This window comes from Haemorhous mexicanus, chromosome 14 (genome assembly GCF_027477595.1).
Source record: "Haemorhous mexicanus isolate bHaeMex1 chromosome 14, bHaeMex1.pri, whole genome shotgun sequence".
Lineage (NCBI taxonomy): Eukaryota > Metazoa > Chordata > Aves > Passeriformes > Fringillidae > Haemorhous > Haemorhous mexicanus.
Genome location: NC_082354.1, coordinates 11,938,705 through 11,952,994, shown reverse-complemented (window position 1 = coordinate 11,952,994; position 14,290 = coordinate 11,938,705). Strand labels below are relative to the sequence as shown.

At 47.7% G+C, this 14,290-nt stretch overlaps 2 protein-coding genes across 2 annotated transcripts; one reads left to right on the top strand and one right to left on the bottom strand.

The window, feature by feature from the left end:
- Window positions 1–650: 650 nt before the first annotated feature.
- Window positions 651–3,858, bottom strand: STEEP1 (STING1 ER exit protein 1). Its single transcript, XM_059859395.1, has 7 exons — window positions 3,691–3,858; window positions 3,364–3,481; window positions 3,173–3,214; window positions 2,925–3,063; window positions 2,327–2,416; window positions 2,125–2,217; window positions 651–1,415 (listed from the first exon to the last, which is right to left on the bottom strand). Exons 1-7 carry the CDS (start codon window positions 3,812–3,814, stop codon window positions 1,353–1,355), a joined length of 669 nt encoding a protein of 222 aa, XP_059715378.1. The 5' UTR covers window positions 3,815–3,858; the 3' UTR covers window positions 651–1,352.
- A 969-nt stretch (window positions 3,859–4,827) lies between these two features.
- UBE2A (ubiquitin conjugating enzyme E2 A) lies at window positions 4,828–13,744 on the top strand. Its single transcript, XM_059859396.1, has 6 exons — window positions 4,828–5,113; window positions 5,441–5,521; window positions 5,631–5,656; window positions 10,746–10,835; window positions 11,824–11,912; window positions 12,300–13,744. The coding sequence occupies exons 1-6, from the start codon at window positions 5,070–5,072 to the stop codon at window positions 12,426–12,428; spliced, it is 459 nt and encodes a 152-aa protein (XP_059715379.1). The 5' UTR covers window positions 4,828–5,069; the 3' UTR covers window positions 12,429–13,744.
- Window positions 13,745–14,290: the final 546 nt, after the last annotated feature.

The following is a 14,290-nucleotide window of genomic DNA, read 5'->3' as shown; positions in this document are numbered from 1 at the left end:
AATAGGCTTCAGATTAGCAGGTGATGAGCAGGGAACAAGGTCAGAACTGCCTGAGTTAACGTGAACACCTGATTACCAGCCTGGCATTAAATTGTCCCAGGATCTACCAACCCCTGTCTGCTAGCTCTGGGTAGAGTTCACTCCCACTTTTACTCCTTGTTTTCCTGAGAAAGAGAGGATAGAGATCCTTAGGTACACAGATCCGAGTTTTCCCAGTTAGGGCTATAAAGCCAAATGGAAAATCTATTGATTATAGGAAGTTTTCCATAATATTTGTGGGAGATGGAAGCATCTTGTTCATTGCTTGCATTTTATCATGCATTTACTTGGTGGAGCAAGAACATCTCAGAAGAGGTACATCTAGTTCAAATCTGTAACATGATATTTAATCCAATGTAGAGCAATGAAGACATGGGCTAGAGAGCACTATTATATCATGAAAGAGGCACAAAGTACCATTACCCAAACGTTTAAAAACTGGCGTGTAATGTTGTCTATTCAAGGCCTTAGTGGTCAGTACACTCAAAACAATTTTTCCTTCACATTTCACAGCTCCAAATACTGATACTGTTTTGCCCAATGGGCTACTTCAGATGTGCAGTAATATTCTTTAATGATCACTGGCTGTATCAGTAACTTCCAACCATGTATTTGAACTCATTAGTAGCAGGTTTTATTTACAGTAGTTTAAAACAGGCTTGGATTTTACACTCTGATATGTATCCGTTGTGACAGTGTAATTCTGTACAACTGCAGCCTTGTGAAGTTCAGCAGGAGCTAAGACTGCAGTGCAGCAGCCCAGTCTGTGCTGGCAGGTCAGGGTGAGCAGCAACACCATGCCCAAGCCTTGCATCCCAGTCATTCCAGACCATATTGGAGTGGCATGGCTCAGGCTGCTGCACCTTTTGTGCAAGTTTAAAATAACAAAATGAACAACAGGCACTAGAGCTTACTTTTGTAAGGATTTCTTTGTTGGACCTGTTGTCCTAATGTATTCAAGGAAACACATTTGAAAACTACAAAATAAAAAGACAGATATCTAAAGGTGAGCTCGGGAAGGCACCGAGCAAAGATTTTCTTGAAAGTAAATATTCTACCTGGAACAGCCTGCTCATAACAGTGGGTCTGTAGAGAACTGCAGTTTGAACAAAGTCTCCAATGCTGTTGGAGTTAAGACTGGTACCCAGAGTATCACTTATACAGAGGGATCCGGAGAGGTTCTCATCCTCCAAGCTGGCTGCAGCACAGTGCAACTCTTGAACACTGTCAGTTACTTCTGCTTTGTTGACAGAACTGTGATAGCTCTTGGTAGTTTTCTCCTGTCTCCAAATACCCAGCAGATACATAGCATTTCATTTGAACTGGTTATCAATCAGGGTTCCTTTCATCTTGGCTTTCTTGGCTTCCAACTCAGCCTGAATAGGAAAATTAAGGTAGAATTAAATCACATCTGGATAATTTTTCCTTCAGTGCTCCAATTAAGTTTGCTCTTCTTGTCTGACCAAGCAAATTTTTCAGTTCCAAAATGAGGAGCAAGAGTAGCTCAAGGGCTTTGCTGATGTTCAAAACAAGGACCATCTTTAAAATTGTAAAAAGCCCAAGAGGCAATTTCATACTTTCTATCCTCAGATGGAAGCTGCACATTTCCTCCCCCTTTCCATCTACTACCCTCCTGCCACAGGAGGTAAGATCAATTGTGATGTTCTTGCCATTCATTCCTCCAGTGCCCCTTGCAGTAGCAGCTGAGCTGCAGATTCTCCACAGGTGCCCTGATGCCTCATGGCAATGACTCTGCCAAGCAGGCATGGGAGCACAGGCTGGCAAAGCCATGGCCTGATTTCTCCTTCCCTTGTTCCTCATCCAACAGGTAACAGAAAACCTTCCTGCAGTAGAGACTGGCTGCTCTTCAGTGAGCTCTCCAGGCAATGGCAAGCAATGTTAAGTTCAGGGGGACTAGAACATCTTTATAAAACTTGTAAAGGAAATCTCATCTTCACAAAGCTGCAAGCTGCGTGTGACTATACCAGGACCTCTCTGTAACTGCAGTCTGACCTGCAAGATAGCTTTTGTGTACAAAGCCAACACATCTCAGAGCTTTGCGTTCAGCACCAAAGAAAAACTCACCAACTCTTGTAGCCTTTTCTTACTCATGCCTTTGCGTTCCAGCTGCTTCTCAATCACTTTTGCATTCTGTGCATACGAGTCTGCGATCTCCCTCTGAAATACACACACGTCACCTTGCAACAGCAAACCTCAGAGTAACAACATCTCACCCAAACAGTGACACCACTGCTGGCTCTGCCCACTAAGGGCATCCAAAACTCACCGCTTCAATCTCCTCCTCCTCTTCATCAATTGTGGAGACTGTGACAGAACTGAACTTGCCCATGTCTTTGGTCCGTTTGGTCATCATCACCTGGGTGAAAAACAGTACTTTGTTGAACCTTGGCAATAGTTGTGCCCGTAGGGATTGCTTCCTCCTTCCAAAGGTTTTAAGGCTTCTTATGTAAGCCATCAAGAGTACCTGAACTCTGCAGGTGGCAAAGGGGAATTATGCTAAGTGATTCCTGGGCTCAAAGGTGTCATTACCAGAAGCAAGCTCACTGATATACAGTAGATGAGCCAGACTTTGAGAATCACTGTGCAGACTACCAACCTGACCTACTTACAGCTGGAAACTTTCTTTTAATTGAGCCTAAACATCAGATACAGTCTAGATTTTAGAGTTGATTTTGCTCTCCTTTAGTGCTAAGGCTCCAAGCAGCAGTGACCACTGTCAAGGGAAACAAGGGAGGCATGGACAAGACACCAAATGGAGTTATTGTTCAGAGATCCTTTTCTTTTCCCTCCCCTCAACATTAAGTTATTTTATACACAACATCTTTAGAAAAGCAAAGGTATCCTTGTTCTCTAAAGCAAATCACCTTTTTAGGAGGTTCTTGTTTCTGAGTATATATGTTTGTTTTCCCAAAACCCTGACCAAATTTGACCACAGCACCATCAACAATGAACGTCACAGGAGCATTTTTCTGTTGGTGTTGGTAAAAGAGCAGCAGTCCACACCTGGAAACAAATACACATAGCTGAGAGAAAACCCAGATTCTGGGTTCCTACGGCTTCCTCATAAAAAGGATTCTAAACGTCGCTCAAAAGGCTAAAAAAGGTCACTCACTTGCCACACTTCTTCCTGAACTGCCGCTCTATGCCTTCGGGTCTGGGGAAGAGAGGCAGCGCTTGAGCAGAGCACACGGACACAGGGTCTCTCTCCGTGCCTGGCTGGCGGCTCCCAGCCGAGCGGGGAGGGCAGCGCCTTCCCTGGGCCGGGGCTCAGAGGGACGGGGGATGCAGGGAGGCCGGGCCCACCTGCGCAGGAAGACGCTCTCCTCCTCCTCGGCGTTGCAGAACTTGTGGGCGTGCTTGGCCGCGTCCATCACGCGGGCGCGGTCCCGCGGCCGCATCGGCAGCTTCTCCAGCTGGCAATCTGCGGGCAGCGAGGGGCCGGGCTGGTGGCGGGGCCGGGCGAGCACCCGCACGGGAACCCGCAATCCGCACCTCGCATTCCCAACCCACACCCGTATCCCACACCCCGCACCCGCCGCCGCCTTCCCGGGCCCTCTGCGCCGCTGGGCCGCGGCCTGCCCCCCCCGGCCATTCCCCCAAGGCCTGCCGCTGCCCCGGCCCCCGGCTCACCGAGCACCAGCACCATCTGCCCGCACAGGCAGTAGTAGACGTGCAGCGGCTTCTCCCCATCGTCGTACTCCTCGCGGTCGCGGGTGTCGGAGCACACCACGGAGCGCGACACCACCTTGGGCATGGCGGCGGCGGGCTCGGAGCCGCCTGGCCCGGCCCCCGCGGCCCGGCCCCGCCCGCCGGGGCGGCTCCCCCAGCTCCTGCGCCTCTAAAGGCCGGGCAAAACTAGCCAGGGCTGTTCTTAAGAATCTGCCGGGGCTCGCGCGGGTCTTACTGCCCAGGCCGGTGCCGCGGGAAAGGTCCGGAACGGCAGGCTCGCAGTGCGCCCGGGATAACAATGTTAACTTTCTTTCACTGGGTTTTCTCCCTTGTCTTTTTCTTCAGCCTCCTCCCGACACAGCTGGGTTATATGAAATTACAAGTGAGGATAAACTCGAGAAACACAGCCCAGCCAGCCTGCTTTACACAACAGCTGAGAGATTCTTTATTGCCAAAAATTGTTAACGAAACGTAGAAAATTGCTTATTTTTCCCTTGAAAACACTCTCTGGGGAAGCAGAAAATGCAGTGCAGCAGGTTGTGCTGGTTTGACAGCGATGGAGTTACTTTTCGCAGTAGCTGGTGTGAGGCTGTGATTTGGGTTTTTGCTAGATGCAGTGCTGATAACTCAGAGATGTTTTTGTTACTGCTGAGCAGAGTTTGCCCTGAACCAAGGCCTTCCCTGCTCCTCAGCCCACCCCAGCAGCGAGAGGCTGGGACTGCACAAGGAGCTGGGAGGGGACAGCAAGGACAGCTGACCCCAACTGACCCCGGGGATGTCCCAGACCATGGGGCCTCATCCTCAGCACAGAAATCTAGGGCAGAAGGAGGAAGGGGGGCATTCGCAGTGATGGTGTTTGCCTTCCCAAGCCACCGTTAGGTGTGAGGGACCCTGCGTGCCCCGGGGAGGTGGGGAATGCGCTCGCTGCTTTGGCTCGCTCGTGGGCCCGGCCTTTGCGTACCCCACAGAACTGTTTTCATCCCGCAGCGCCACCGCCTCCTCCGTGACGCCACTGATGACGTCACACCCCCGCCCTCCGCCGCCGTTGGTGCCGCCTCCAGACACCGCCCCCCCCCGTGGTGGTAGAGGCTGGGCCGGGGGCTCAGCCACATCCGGCTCCGCCCCCCTCTCCCTGCGCCGTTGGTACATCCCGGGACCGTCGGGCTGCCGGCGCAGGAGTCGGTGCAGCCCAGGCTCCCCCCCCGCGCCCGCCGTAGTGGTAGAGGCCGCGATCGCTCCTGTCCGTCAGCGCCGCCGCCGCCTCAGTCGGAGCTCGAACCTCAGCCGCGCCCGGCGCTCCCTCCGGCAGTGTATGCCTGAGCTATAACCCTCAGCCCGCCATGTCCACTCCGGCCCGTAGGCGCCTCATGCGGGACTTCAAGAGGTACCGAGGCTGCGGGCCGAGGGGAAAGGGGCAGGCGGGCGGGAGGAGGACGAAGGGCCGAGCGCTACCGGGGGAGGAGGGGGGCAGCAAAACATGGCGGCGGGGCAAGGCGCGCTCCGCTGATTGCGTAGCGCGGGCGGCGCTGCCTGCCGCGGGTTACGCCGTTTGCGCAGGCGGCCGCTCCTGGGCCGGGTTACGCCGTTTGCGCAGGCGGCCGCTCCTGGGCCGGGTTACGCCGTTTGCGCGGCGCGGCCGCTGCCGGGCCGGGTTACGCCGTTTGCGCAGCACGGGGGCGCAGGCCGCGCTCACCGTCCCTGTGCCCCGCAGGCTGCAGGAGGATCCCCCGGCCGGGGTGAGCGGGGCCCCCTCTGAGAACAACATCATGGTGTGGAACGCCGTCATCTTCGGGTGAGTCGGCGGGGAAGGGGGCGGCGGGCCGCGGGGGCCGCTCAGCCGCCGGGGGGTTGGAGCCGGGCTGCCAGCGGGGTAACGCTGTGCTTTGCTTTCCCTTCTCCAGGCCCGAGGGGACCCCTTTCGAGGACGGTAAGTGCGGCGTGCGGGGCTGGTGTTTGGCTTTCTCGGGGTAAACTGCTGCGGTTTGACACGGCCTTGGTGTCACTGCCGTAGACTCTGCAACAGGTGCGGGCCTGGAGATGGTGGGGGCGGGGGGAGGGACGTGGGTGCATGTTCACTTGACTACACACGTGTGCCTGATTCATGTAAATCTAATTTTTCTAATCCTACTCTCAGAAAGTGTTGTAGATTTAGATTGCTGTGTTGACTTACAAAAACATACCAGTTAGCGTGTATAGTCTTGTACGTAGTTGCTACATCTATTATAAGTCATTTTAAGGGTCTCTACAAACTTTTCTGTTGAACTTTGGATCATGTTTTTAGGGACATTCATGTTTGGGTAACCATCAATAACTTGGCATAGAACTGTTGTCTTTTGTTTGAGTTCTGTTTTTTTCTCGTGCTGGAAGTGTTTTGTGAGCAACTTCCAACGTGAGTCAGCTGAAGTAGGAAATGGGCTGAATGTTTGAGGAAGTTCAGAAGAGTGGCTTTTTCTTATCATCTGTTTTGCTCTGCTTCAATTGGTATCATTCAGAGCTTAAGATTGATAAGACTTTTTAAGTTTAAAAGCTGACTAAATAGGTTCTGGTGACATACTTGTAGTTTCCATCTGACCTTACTGACTTTGATAGGTTTACTGACATTGTACAAGTACTTCAGCATCTTGTGAAAACCTGTTAGACATGAAATACTGTCTAACTGAAATCAGTGATGCTTTTTTTTTTTTTTCAGGTACTTTCAGTGTAGGCTATAATTAATCTTAGATCTCCATGACTCATGATAAAAGCATAGGAAAAATTCCTTAACTCTTCTGTTGTTCTTGGCTAACTCCCCTGTCTTTGTTTATCCGTGGAGGTAGCACCTGTGGATGTGCCTCTAAATGGCAGACTGTATTTCTCTATGAACATCTTGAAGACCTCAAAAATTTAATGCCTAAGAAAACTCTGAAGACTGACTTCTTTTTAATGTATTTCATTAGTTAAGAAATTTGCTGGAGTAGCTGCTTCAGCAGTCTGATGTTTAGAACTTGGACTTAAAACATTGCATAATAGAACAGCTAGACTAAATGTATTTTGCTGTCTCATCTGGTAACCCTTAAAGAAGGGCTCACTTAAACTTCTGTGGGGGTTGCTAGAGCTGCTTTAGGCTCTTGGAGCACTGCTGCTAATAGAGTGATTCACTGTTTGGAGCAGAAAGCTGTCTCTTTGCAGTGTGCTAAAATGCAGGTTCTTGCCATGCTCAGGCTCTTCCAGCTCAGCATGTGGTTAACAGATGCTCTAAGGGCTTTTTTTCCATATATTTCCATTTAGTTGCAGAAGGTTGAGGACTGCTTTTGAGAGCCCTGACATATTGATTTCCTCTGTGCTTCCTGAGGCAGCATTGTGTCTTTATGTTGGATACTGAGGACATGTTGCACTCACAGCAGTTTGAGGTTCAGACAGATGCTTGAGGCTGCTGCTGCTGTCCTGCTGCTTTGGCTGATGTCATAATGTAATCTCAAGGTGTGATGGATTGCTCTTTTCTTAGCAAAGTCTGTGTTTTCCCACTGTGTGCTCAGGAAAACAGATGTGTCTTGTGTGGCAGGATATCTGCTTATCTCCTCCCTCTGGATGTATCTTACTTTCCTAGATAAAGAAGCACTAAGTGGAGCCTGGAGATAGGGCTTGTTGGTGCCTCAGCTGTGCTTTCCCATTCAGTGAGTGAAGTAGCACAGTTCAGACAATGGTAGTGCAGTCCAGATGCAGTTCAGCTTCATGTAGGTAAGAGTAAGGAAATTCTAATTTAACGGCATGTTAGTTTGGACTGGCTTTGCAACTGCACAGGCCCTTGTGACTCAAAGATACACTGAAACTCTATAATCTTTCTCAGGAAGCCTTTGCAGGTCAGTGTTCTTTTTCATTTTTAGACTCTTTCACTCTGTGGTGATACTGTAAAACTTCAGATAGCTTAGTTCTTGTAAAAGTAGCCTGTGAAATTTGGGGGATTTGTTATTCTAGAGGTATAATGATGCCAACATTGTGAGAGTTACTGTTTTTTATCCTCATTCTGGCGAGGCCCTTCTCTGCTTGCAGCTTCTGAGGTGGTGTAGTTTGTCTGGGCTGCAAACCTGAAGTTGAAGCACATTTGTTTAACTTGCTGTGCAGCATTCTGCAGCTGATATCCGTCCTTCTCCACCCCCGAACTTGGACAGTGTTTTCACAACTCAGTGTGCAGGCTGGCTCAGCTTAGGAGCAACCACTAATTTAGACCAGCAACATAACTTCCATCTTCTGGTTTAAGAGGATTCGATTGCAGGTGTCTGCAGTAGGACCCTGGGGATATTTATCCTTCCTTCACCATATTTCTAACAATCTTTGTGTGTGGCATCTAAAGTGGTAATGCTGGCACAGCCATGGAAATCCCGGCTGTCCCAGTCCTGTAGACCCGTTTCTCTGAAGCTGGATGATGATGCTGTGGTCAGTGTAGGAATTTAAGTAGTTCAGCTGTTGTATCCTGCCTTGCTGTGATTGTGCAGGAGGCTTGAGCAGATAACACAAGGCATTTGCCTTCTGTGTGGTTTGTGCCTTGCTCGTGGAATGTGGATCCCGTATCCTCGTGCAGGAGTGAAAGAGCTCGTCCCTGCTTTTTGGGCAGTGGAATGGAGGGATTGCTCTTGGGGGCTGCACTGTGGGGGCCCTGCAGGGACACGGGCTCTGCTCTCTGGAGTAGCTGGGGCTGGTGCACAGGCTGTGCAGAAGCCTCCCTTGGCTGTGTTAGGGTCTCAAATCCTGAGGTAGGAGTGATCAACAAGGTAAGTACAGGGCAGAAAAGAGAATGTTTGCCTAAGGTTAGTGGTGAGCCCAATATCAATAATGACAGCAGATAGGATAATTCATGGTTTTAAAATGTCTGTCTAGGGTAAGTTGTGAGAAATACCAGTTGAAAGCAGTAAAATTCGTGACAGAAGGAACTGGACCCTGAAGGCTCATCCCTAGCAGTGTGTTGTGATTCCTGTTGTGGGCTTTGAGTGTGAGTGAGCCTTGGACCTTGGTGCATCAAATCTTTTTGGATTTGTCCTTTAATAAAGCTCAATAGTGAGGGTTTGCATACTGTGGAGCATTTCCAAAGAGCCATTGCCACTCTGAGCCCTGACTTGGAAATCTGAGTATGTAGATACTCCAGCTGGATATTGCTCCAGATGAATCCCTTGCTCAGTCTGTATTTGAAGTAGTGCTGTCCTGTCTCTGGTGGGACAATACCTTCCCTTTCTTTCAGGAGTTTTAAATAGATTCTAAGACCAAACTGCTTCTGTTACTCTCGAACCTGTGTGGTGGTTTGTGCTTGGTTTTCAGCCTACTGCTTGCTTAGTCACTCCTTCAGGAGGAGGCTCCTGAGAACCAAACTGGGGCAGGGAGAGCTGAGAATATCTAGAGTCAAATCTCTAAGCATTTGGTTCTAAGGGGCTGATGTTTGCAGCTGGTAGAAGTTGTTCCTAACTCCCCAGTCCTGGGTTTCAAGCTGATCTCAGACCTGGCTCTGTGCTACTGGACTAAGGTGGAGTAAACTTGAAAACCCCACTGCAGATTTCCACTAATTTAAACAATCCTAACTCTGCTGTTCTGGCTCGTTTGTTTCACAGTGAGATAGCATAGTGTTGGCTCTCTGCTGTTACATTGTTAGGCTACTAATAAAAAAACCAAACATGCATAAACTTATTTTTAGGGTGTTGAGACTTCCCACTGCTGTAGAGAAAGTGCTAAAGCATCTGTGCTGTGTCTTCATTTGCTAACTGGAACGTCAGAGCAATGACCTTCATTTCTTGCAACTCAGTGTTACAGTTGACCTCCTTATAAAGAAAGGAGTCCCTGGGAAATCTTGCAGGTCCTTGCTGATATGAAAAAAAAAAAAAAAAAAAAAGAAGAAAAGAAAAACCAAAAATCTGTTCTTTGGCTTACCAGTTATTGGCACATGTTTGCTAGCCAAAGGAATAACTTCATTTTATTAGGGCTGGAAAACTCCCTCACAATAGGAAGCAAGGACACGGAGCGTGGGGGGGATGTGGGGAACCTGACTCATCCATTGCTGATACATAAGGATGCCCCTTCAAAAAGGCAATATGCCCCACCAGCAGCTTGCTCCAGCTGTTAGTGTCAGGTGCAGTCCTTCTGCAGGAGAGCTGTGTGTTTATATGGACATATTTCAGCTCTTCTCTCTGGGCATACCCAGGAACATCCCAAGCTGCCTCTGGGGCCGGTTGCTCTTGCTGGTAGCGTGGTCGGGAGGAGCTTGCATGGTCTGCAGTGGAGTAGGTAGAGTTCCTTGGTTACCGAGCTGAATCAGGAGTAGTCCTTAATCCCCTGAACCCATATGTGCAGCTTAGTTGACAGACTTCTTATTCTCAAATTGTCATAGCCCGAGGAGAAGGGCTAAAATAACTTACGTTGGTGCAGGCTGTTAAAATGGTTGGATTGAGACTCAACTCAGTTTTCTGTTTTGCTCAATCAGTCTTTCACTAAGGATGACCAGTTAGCGTGAAGTAAATGGTCAGGTTTATGTTTTAAAGTGTCAGATTTGGGTGCTGCATTCAATACTACTTTTCTGCAAGACTTGATTACCTTACAGTTGTTGATAAATAGGCCTTTTTTTTTTAATTTAGGGGAAATAAATTACAAGGTCCTTGCTATGACAGCATATTCCATAGATAGGACTCACCAAATGACGTTATGTTACACAGATGGTTCTACACCCACTGCTGTTGTCAGTACAGTGTGCTGGGATTAGGCTCTCTGGAAGAAAAATCTGCCCTTGGGGTTATTTCCCTACATAAACCTTTTGACTGGTTTAGTAAAAGTAAGTCACAGGAAATACTCTTGTACCAGTACTGTCTGGGACTTCAGTGTTAATGATTAACTCCACGAGAGTAAAGGAATTGCTGTGGGATTGCACAATGTGTGTTCCATATCCATCATGCCTGTGTGAGCACAGTAGTGTCAGTGTGTATTGTGGGGGAATGCCACTTACTCATCCCTTGTGTAAATTCATGCTGAATAAAGGTTGCTTATCTCTCTTTCAATTCCAGGAACTTTCAAACTTACAATAGAATTCACAGAAGAATACCCAAATAAGCCACCTACTGTCAGATTTGTCTCTAAAATGTTTCATCCAAATGGTAAGTACTTACACAATGCTTCGGTTTGGTTTTGCTGTTCTGTTGGAGGTTTGGTGGGGGGGAAGAGAGTGCTGGGGTGTTTTTTGTTATAGCTTGCTGTATAAAAGGTCTATTTATTACAAAAGTTTCCACTATCTAATAAGGCAGCACAATTCCAGTGTGGTTGTGTAGTTTTGGTGAGGATGGATATGTGAGCAGTGCTCAGGCTTGAAAAGAAAGGGGCAATAAAAGGAGCCTCTTACCTTTCAGGTGTTACAGCACAGTACTGATGAGACACTCAACTGCCTGTTAAGCCTTACAGAAGAATGTTTTGTACTTAAATAGCAGTGCTTTGGACTTCTGTCTGTATGTATTGTAGACATAGCATAGTGACACCGGTGAATGCAGCTGTCATCTATCACTTCCCCAAAATGCCTGTAAGAATGATACACCATGAAATGTAGTGTTAGGGTCTGGCTATAGCCAGTGACAGTAAGATTGTTTATATTAATCCCCTTCCTTGGTAACTAAAGGCTGGAGAGGTATTCCTTGCCTTTGTGCAGAAATACCAGAAACCTTCCAACACGGCAAGTGTGGGTACAGTGCAGGGAGGGAAGGTTCTCAGGTAGCTGCTGTGAGTAAGGTGACTGAACTCTGTTGCAGAGACTTCATGGGGAAACCTTGAGTGTGAACAACTGTTTGTGGGTGTTCTTTGTTTGGTTCACTTCTGGCTAGCTAAAATTTTTTTGCCTTAAAATCTATTCATGGTTTTCCACAGCTGTCATTGCAATGACACAGAAGTTTGTGAGAGAATAACCAGGGGTTGACTTTAAATACTTCAGGTTTCTGTTGGTGAGGAGCTTCACTGCTTCCTACCTAGAGGCCTGTTTGCAGTATGGACTGGTGAAGTGTGTTTGTACCTAGGTTTTCAGGAGTGGGCAATACTAGGGAGAAAAGCCAGTAGCTGTACAAGTTGTGTTTTAAGCTGGTTTTTTTTGACCCTTTCCAGTCTATGCAGACGGTAGTATATGTCTGGACATCCTTCAGAATCGCTGGAGCCCCACTTATGATGTCTCCTCCATCTTAACATCCATACAGGTAAAAGAACTCTGCATGAAGCAACAGAATTACATTAGGATGCTTTGACAAAAACAGCTCAGGAAACTTTCTTCCCACCTCTCCTAAGAGCCAGTATAGCAGCTACAGTGTTGGTAAAGAATGAATCCCTCCCAGGTGTAAACTGGCCAGGCAGTGACACAGGTGATCACTGCAGGGGCCCCCCTGCAATGCTTGGCTGTCACAGCAAGTCACCTGCACTGTGCAGGGGTGACGCTGGTGGCCAAAGCCTCTAAAGCCCTCCAGCTGCAGGGATGGAGTGTGCTGCACCTGAACTAACAGCTCTGCTCTGACTAGTATGGGTAGTTCAGAGGATGTGTTGGAAAACTGTACTTTGCAGTGCCTAAGGATCTTTTTCTCTTTGCACAGTCCCTATTGGATGAGCCAAATCCGAACAGTCCAGCAAACAGCCAGGCAGCTCAGCTATACCAAGAGAATAAGCGGGAATATGAAAAACGGGTTTCTGCAATAGTAGAACAGAGCTGGCGTGACTGTTGACCCAGGATGATGCAAATGAACACTCTGTTGATGAGGAAAATAAACAAAGTGTCCGAGTCATCTTTTTCCTCCTAGCATTTACTTTGCAAGCAAAATAGCTGTTGTGCTGTTGCCACCCTCCCTTGCTGAAGCTTCTTCTCCTTGGACATCAGAACGCACCCACTTTGAAGTCAAACGTTCTGTACTTGGGTTACTTGCAAAAGAGTTACTGATGCTGAATTCATTTTCTGTGGTCCCTCTCCAGTCTTAGGGCAGTATTGTGCATTTCTGTAGTGTACACTAAGCTTTTAATTGTAATTGTGTTATACACAGTGATGCTTATGTGTAGCTTGATAAAAGGGATGTTTATATACATACACATTTTTTAACTGATATTAACTAAAGTGCTGATGTGTCCGGGCTGGTCACTTACCTCTACTATTGGTTTAGACCCCACTGCGTTTCTAAGTACTGGGTGAAGAAATCATCTTTTGTTTCCCTTTTGTATTGGTTTATCTACTCCTTTACTCATGTTAAAAAAATCAACTCTTCGATTGATTCCAATTCAAAGATTTAGTAAGACCCTGGAATGCTTGTTACTTCTGCACTTCACATTCAAGATTTATGTACAGATCTACATAAATCACCACAGCTGTGGTACTAGGATCTTTGCTGAGGGTGAGAAACAAGCCCTTTTTTTTTATTACTGTTTTAAAGGACATGCCTACAGAAACTGTCAGTAGGTTTCTATAGTCCTGTCACCGAGGCATTACTGGACAAAACCAGGCAGAGCTGTGGTACTCAGCAAAAGGCCTTCCACATTAAGGAAGAGGTAAAACCTGACCTGTTCCAGCGATGGAATTACTCTCCTTCGGTGTCTTTCTCCTGCCCCTTATCTTTAGCTGAGAAAGATAAGTTGTTTGGGATCTAACTTTGTCTTGTGGGAAGTTTGAATTAAGTCCAGGGTAGGCACTCGAGTCTCTGCAGATTCTGCTCTTCGTAGATGACGGCGTGGTTTGTGTGAGCTACTGCTGCATGCTTGAGTTCGTTCCCTTCAGTTTTATGGAAGTATTTTTTCAATTCCGAAAAAAACATTTGTAAGTCCCGTCACTTTTTTTGTAAGGCAAGTTTGTACCTTTGGATACAGAACCTTAAGCAGCAGTGTGGGATGGAACCTGCAATTGTGTTGTCCACTGTTCCAGTGTCTTTTGTGTGCACATTGGTCTGTTAGTTGAAAAGTATAACTTTGCACAAGTAACCCATGTAAGAAACTGTACATTTTTCAAAAGTTGTAAATAAAGTGTAACCTTAGTGCTTATTGTATAAATAGGCAAGAAGTGTATAACTGTGCTTATTTAACTGGGCTGCCAGCAGTTGGGTGTGGGTTGAAGCTCCAGCACTGTGATACTTCCTCCTGTGGGCAGCAGTGGGGACAGGCGTGCCTGGGGTAGTGCAGGGGAGGGGCAGTGATGGAGAGACAGGGCTGCCTCAGTTATTACAGGAATTGCATTTCCTTTCCTCCTGTCTTAGCAGGTAGAGAACAGCCTTTATGATGAGTGCCAGATAACAAAAGCTGGTTTCTGTACAAGTAGCTGGGCTCTTGAAAAAACTTAATGCAGATTTGGACCTGCAGTGACAGTTTGTACCCTGGAACAGCCTTGTGCCTTACCTGGAGCAGCTGTAATGCCACAACCCTTTCTGAGGGAGCCAAGTCCCTCTTAAGGCCACCAAGGCCCTTGCAGCAGTCCCACCATTCTGGTATTTGTTTCACTAGTTAAAAAAAAATCAAAACAACAGCGTGGACTCTTACTGCAGCCACAAACGAGCGGCACAGAGCTGCCAAAGAAAATCAATGCCACCTTCAACCTTGCTCAGGCAACGCC

Bases quoted from the DNA above. Each gene is read 5' to 3' on its own strand.
- STEEP1 (XM_059859395.1), bottom strand. From the start codon at position 3,814: ATGCCCAAGGTGGTGTCGCGCTCCGTGGTGTGCTCCGACACCCGCGAC. The intron at 3,215-3,363 runs GTGGGCCCGGCC...TCTCTTCCCCAG, and splicing joins GAGAGCGTCTTCCTGCGCAG to ACCCGAAGGCATAGAGCGGC. The intron at 1,416-2,124 runs GTGAGTTTTTCT...TTTCCTATTCAG, and splicing joins AGAAAAGGCTACAAGAGTTG to GCTGAGTTGGAAGCCAAGAA.
- UBE2A (XM_059859396.1), top strand. From the start codon at position 5,070: ATGTCCACTCCGGCCCGTAGGCGCCTCATGCGGGACTTCAAGAG. The intron at 5,522-5,630 runs GTGAGTCGGCGG...TCCCTTCTCCAG, and splicing joins TGGAACGCCGTCATCTTCGG to GCCCGAGGGGACCCCTTTCG. The intron at 11,913-12,299 runs GTAAAAGAACTC...CTCTTTGCACAG, and splicing joins CCATCTTAACATCCATACAG to TCCCTATTGGATGAGCCAAA.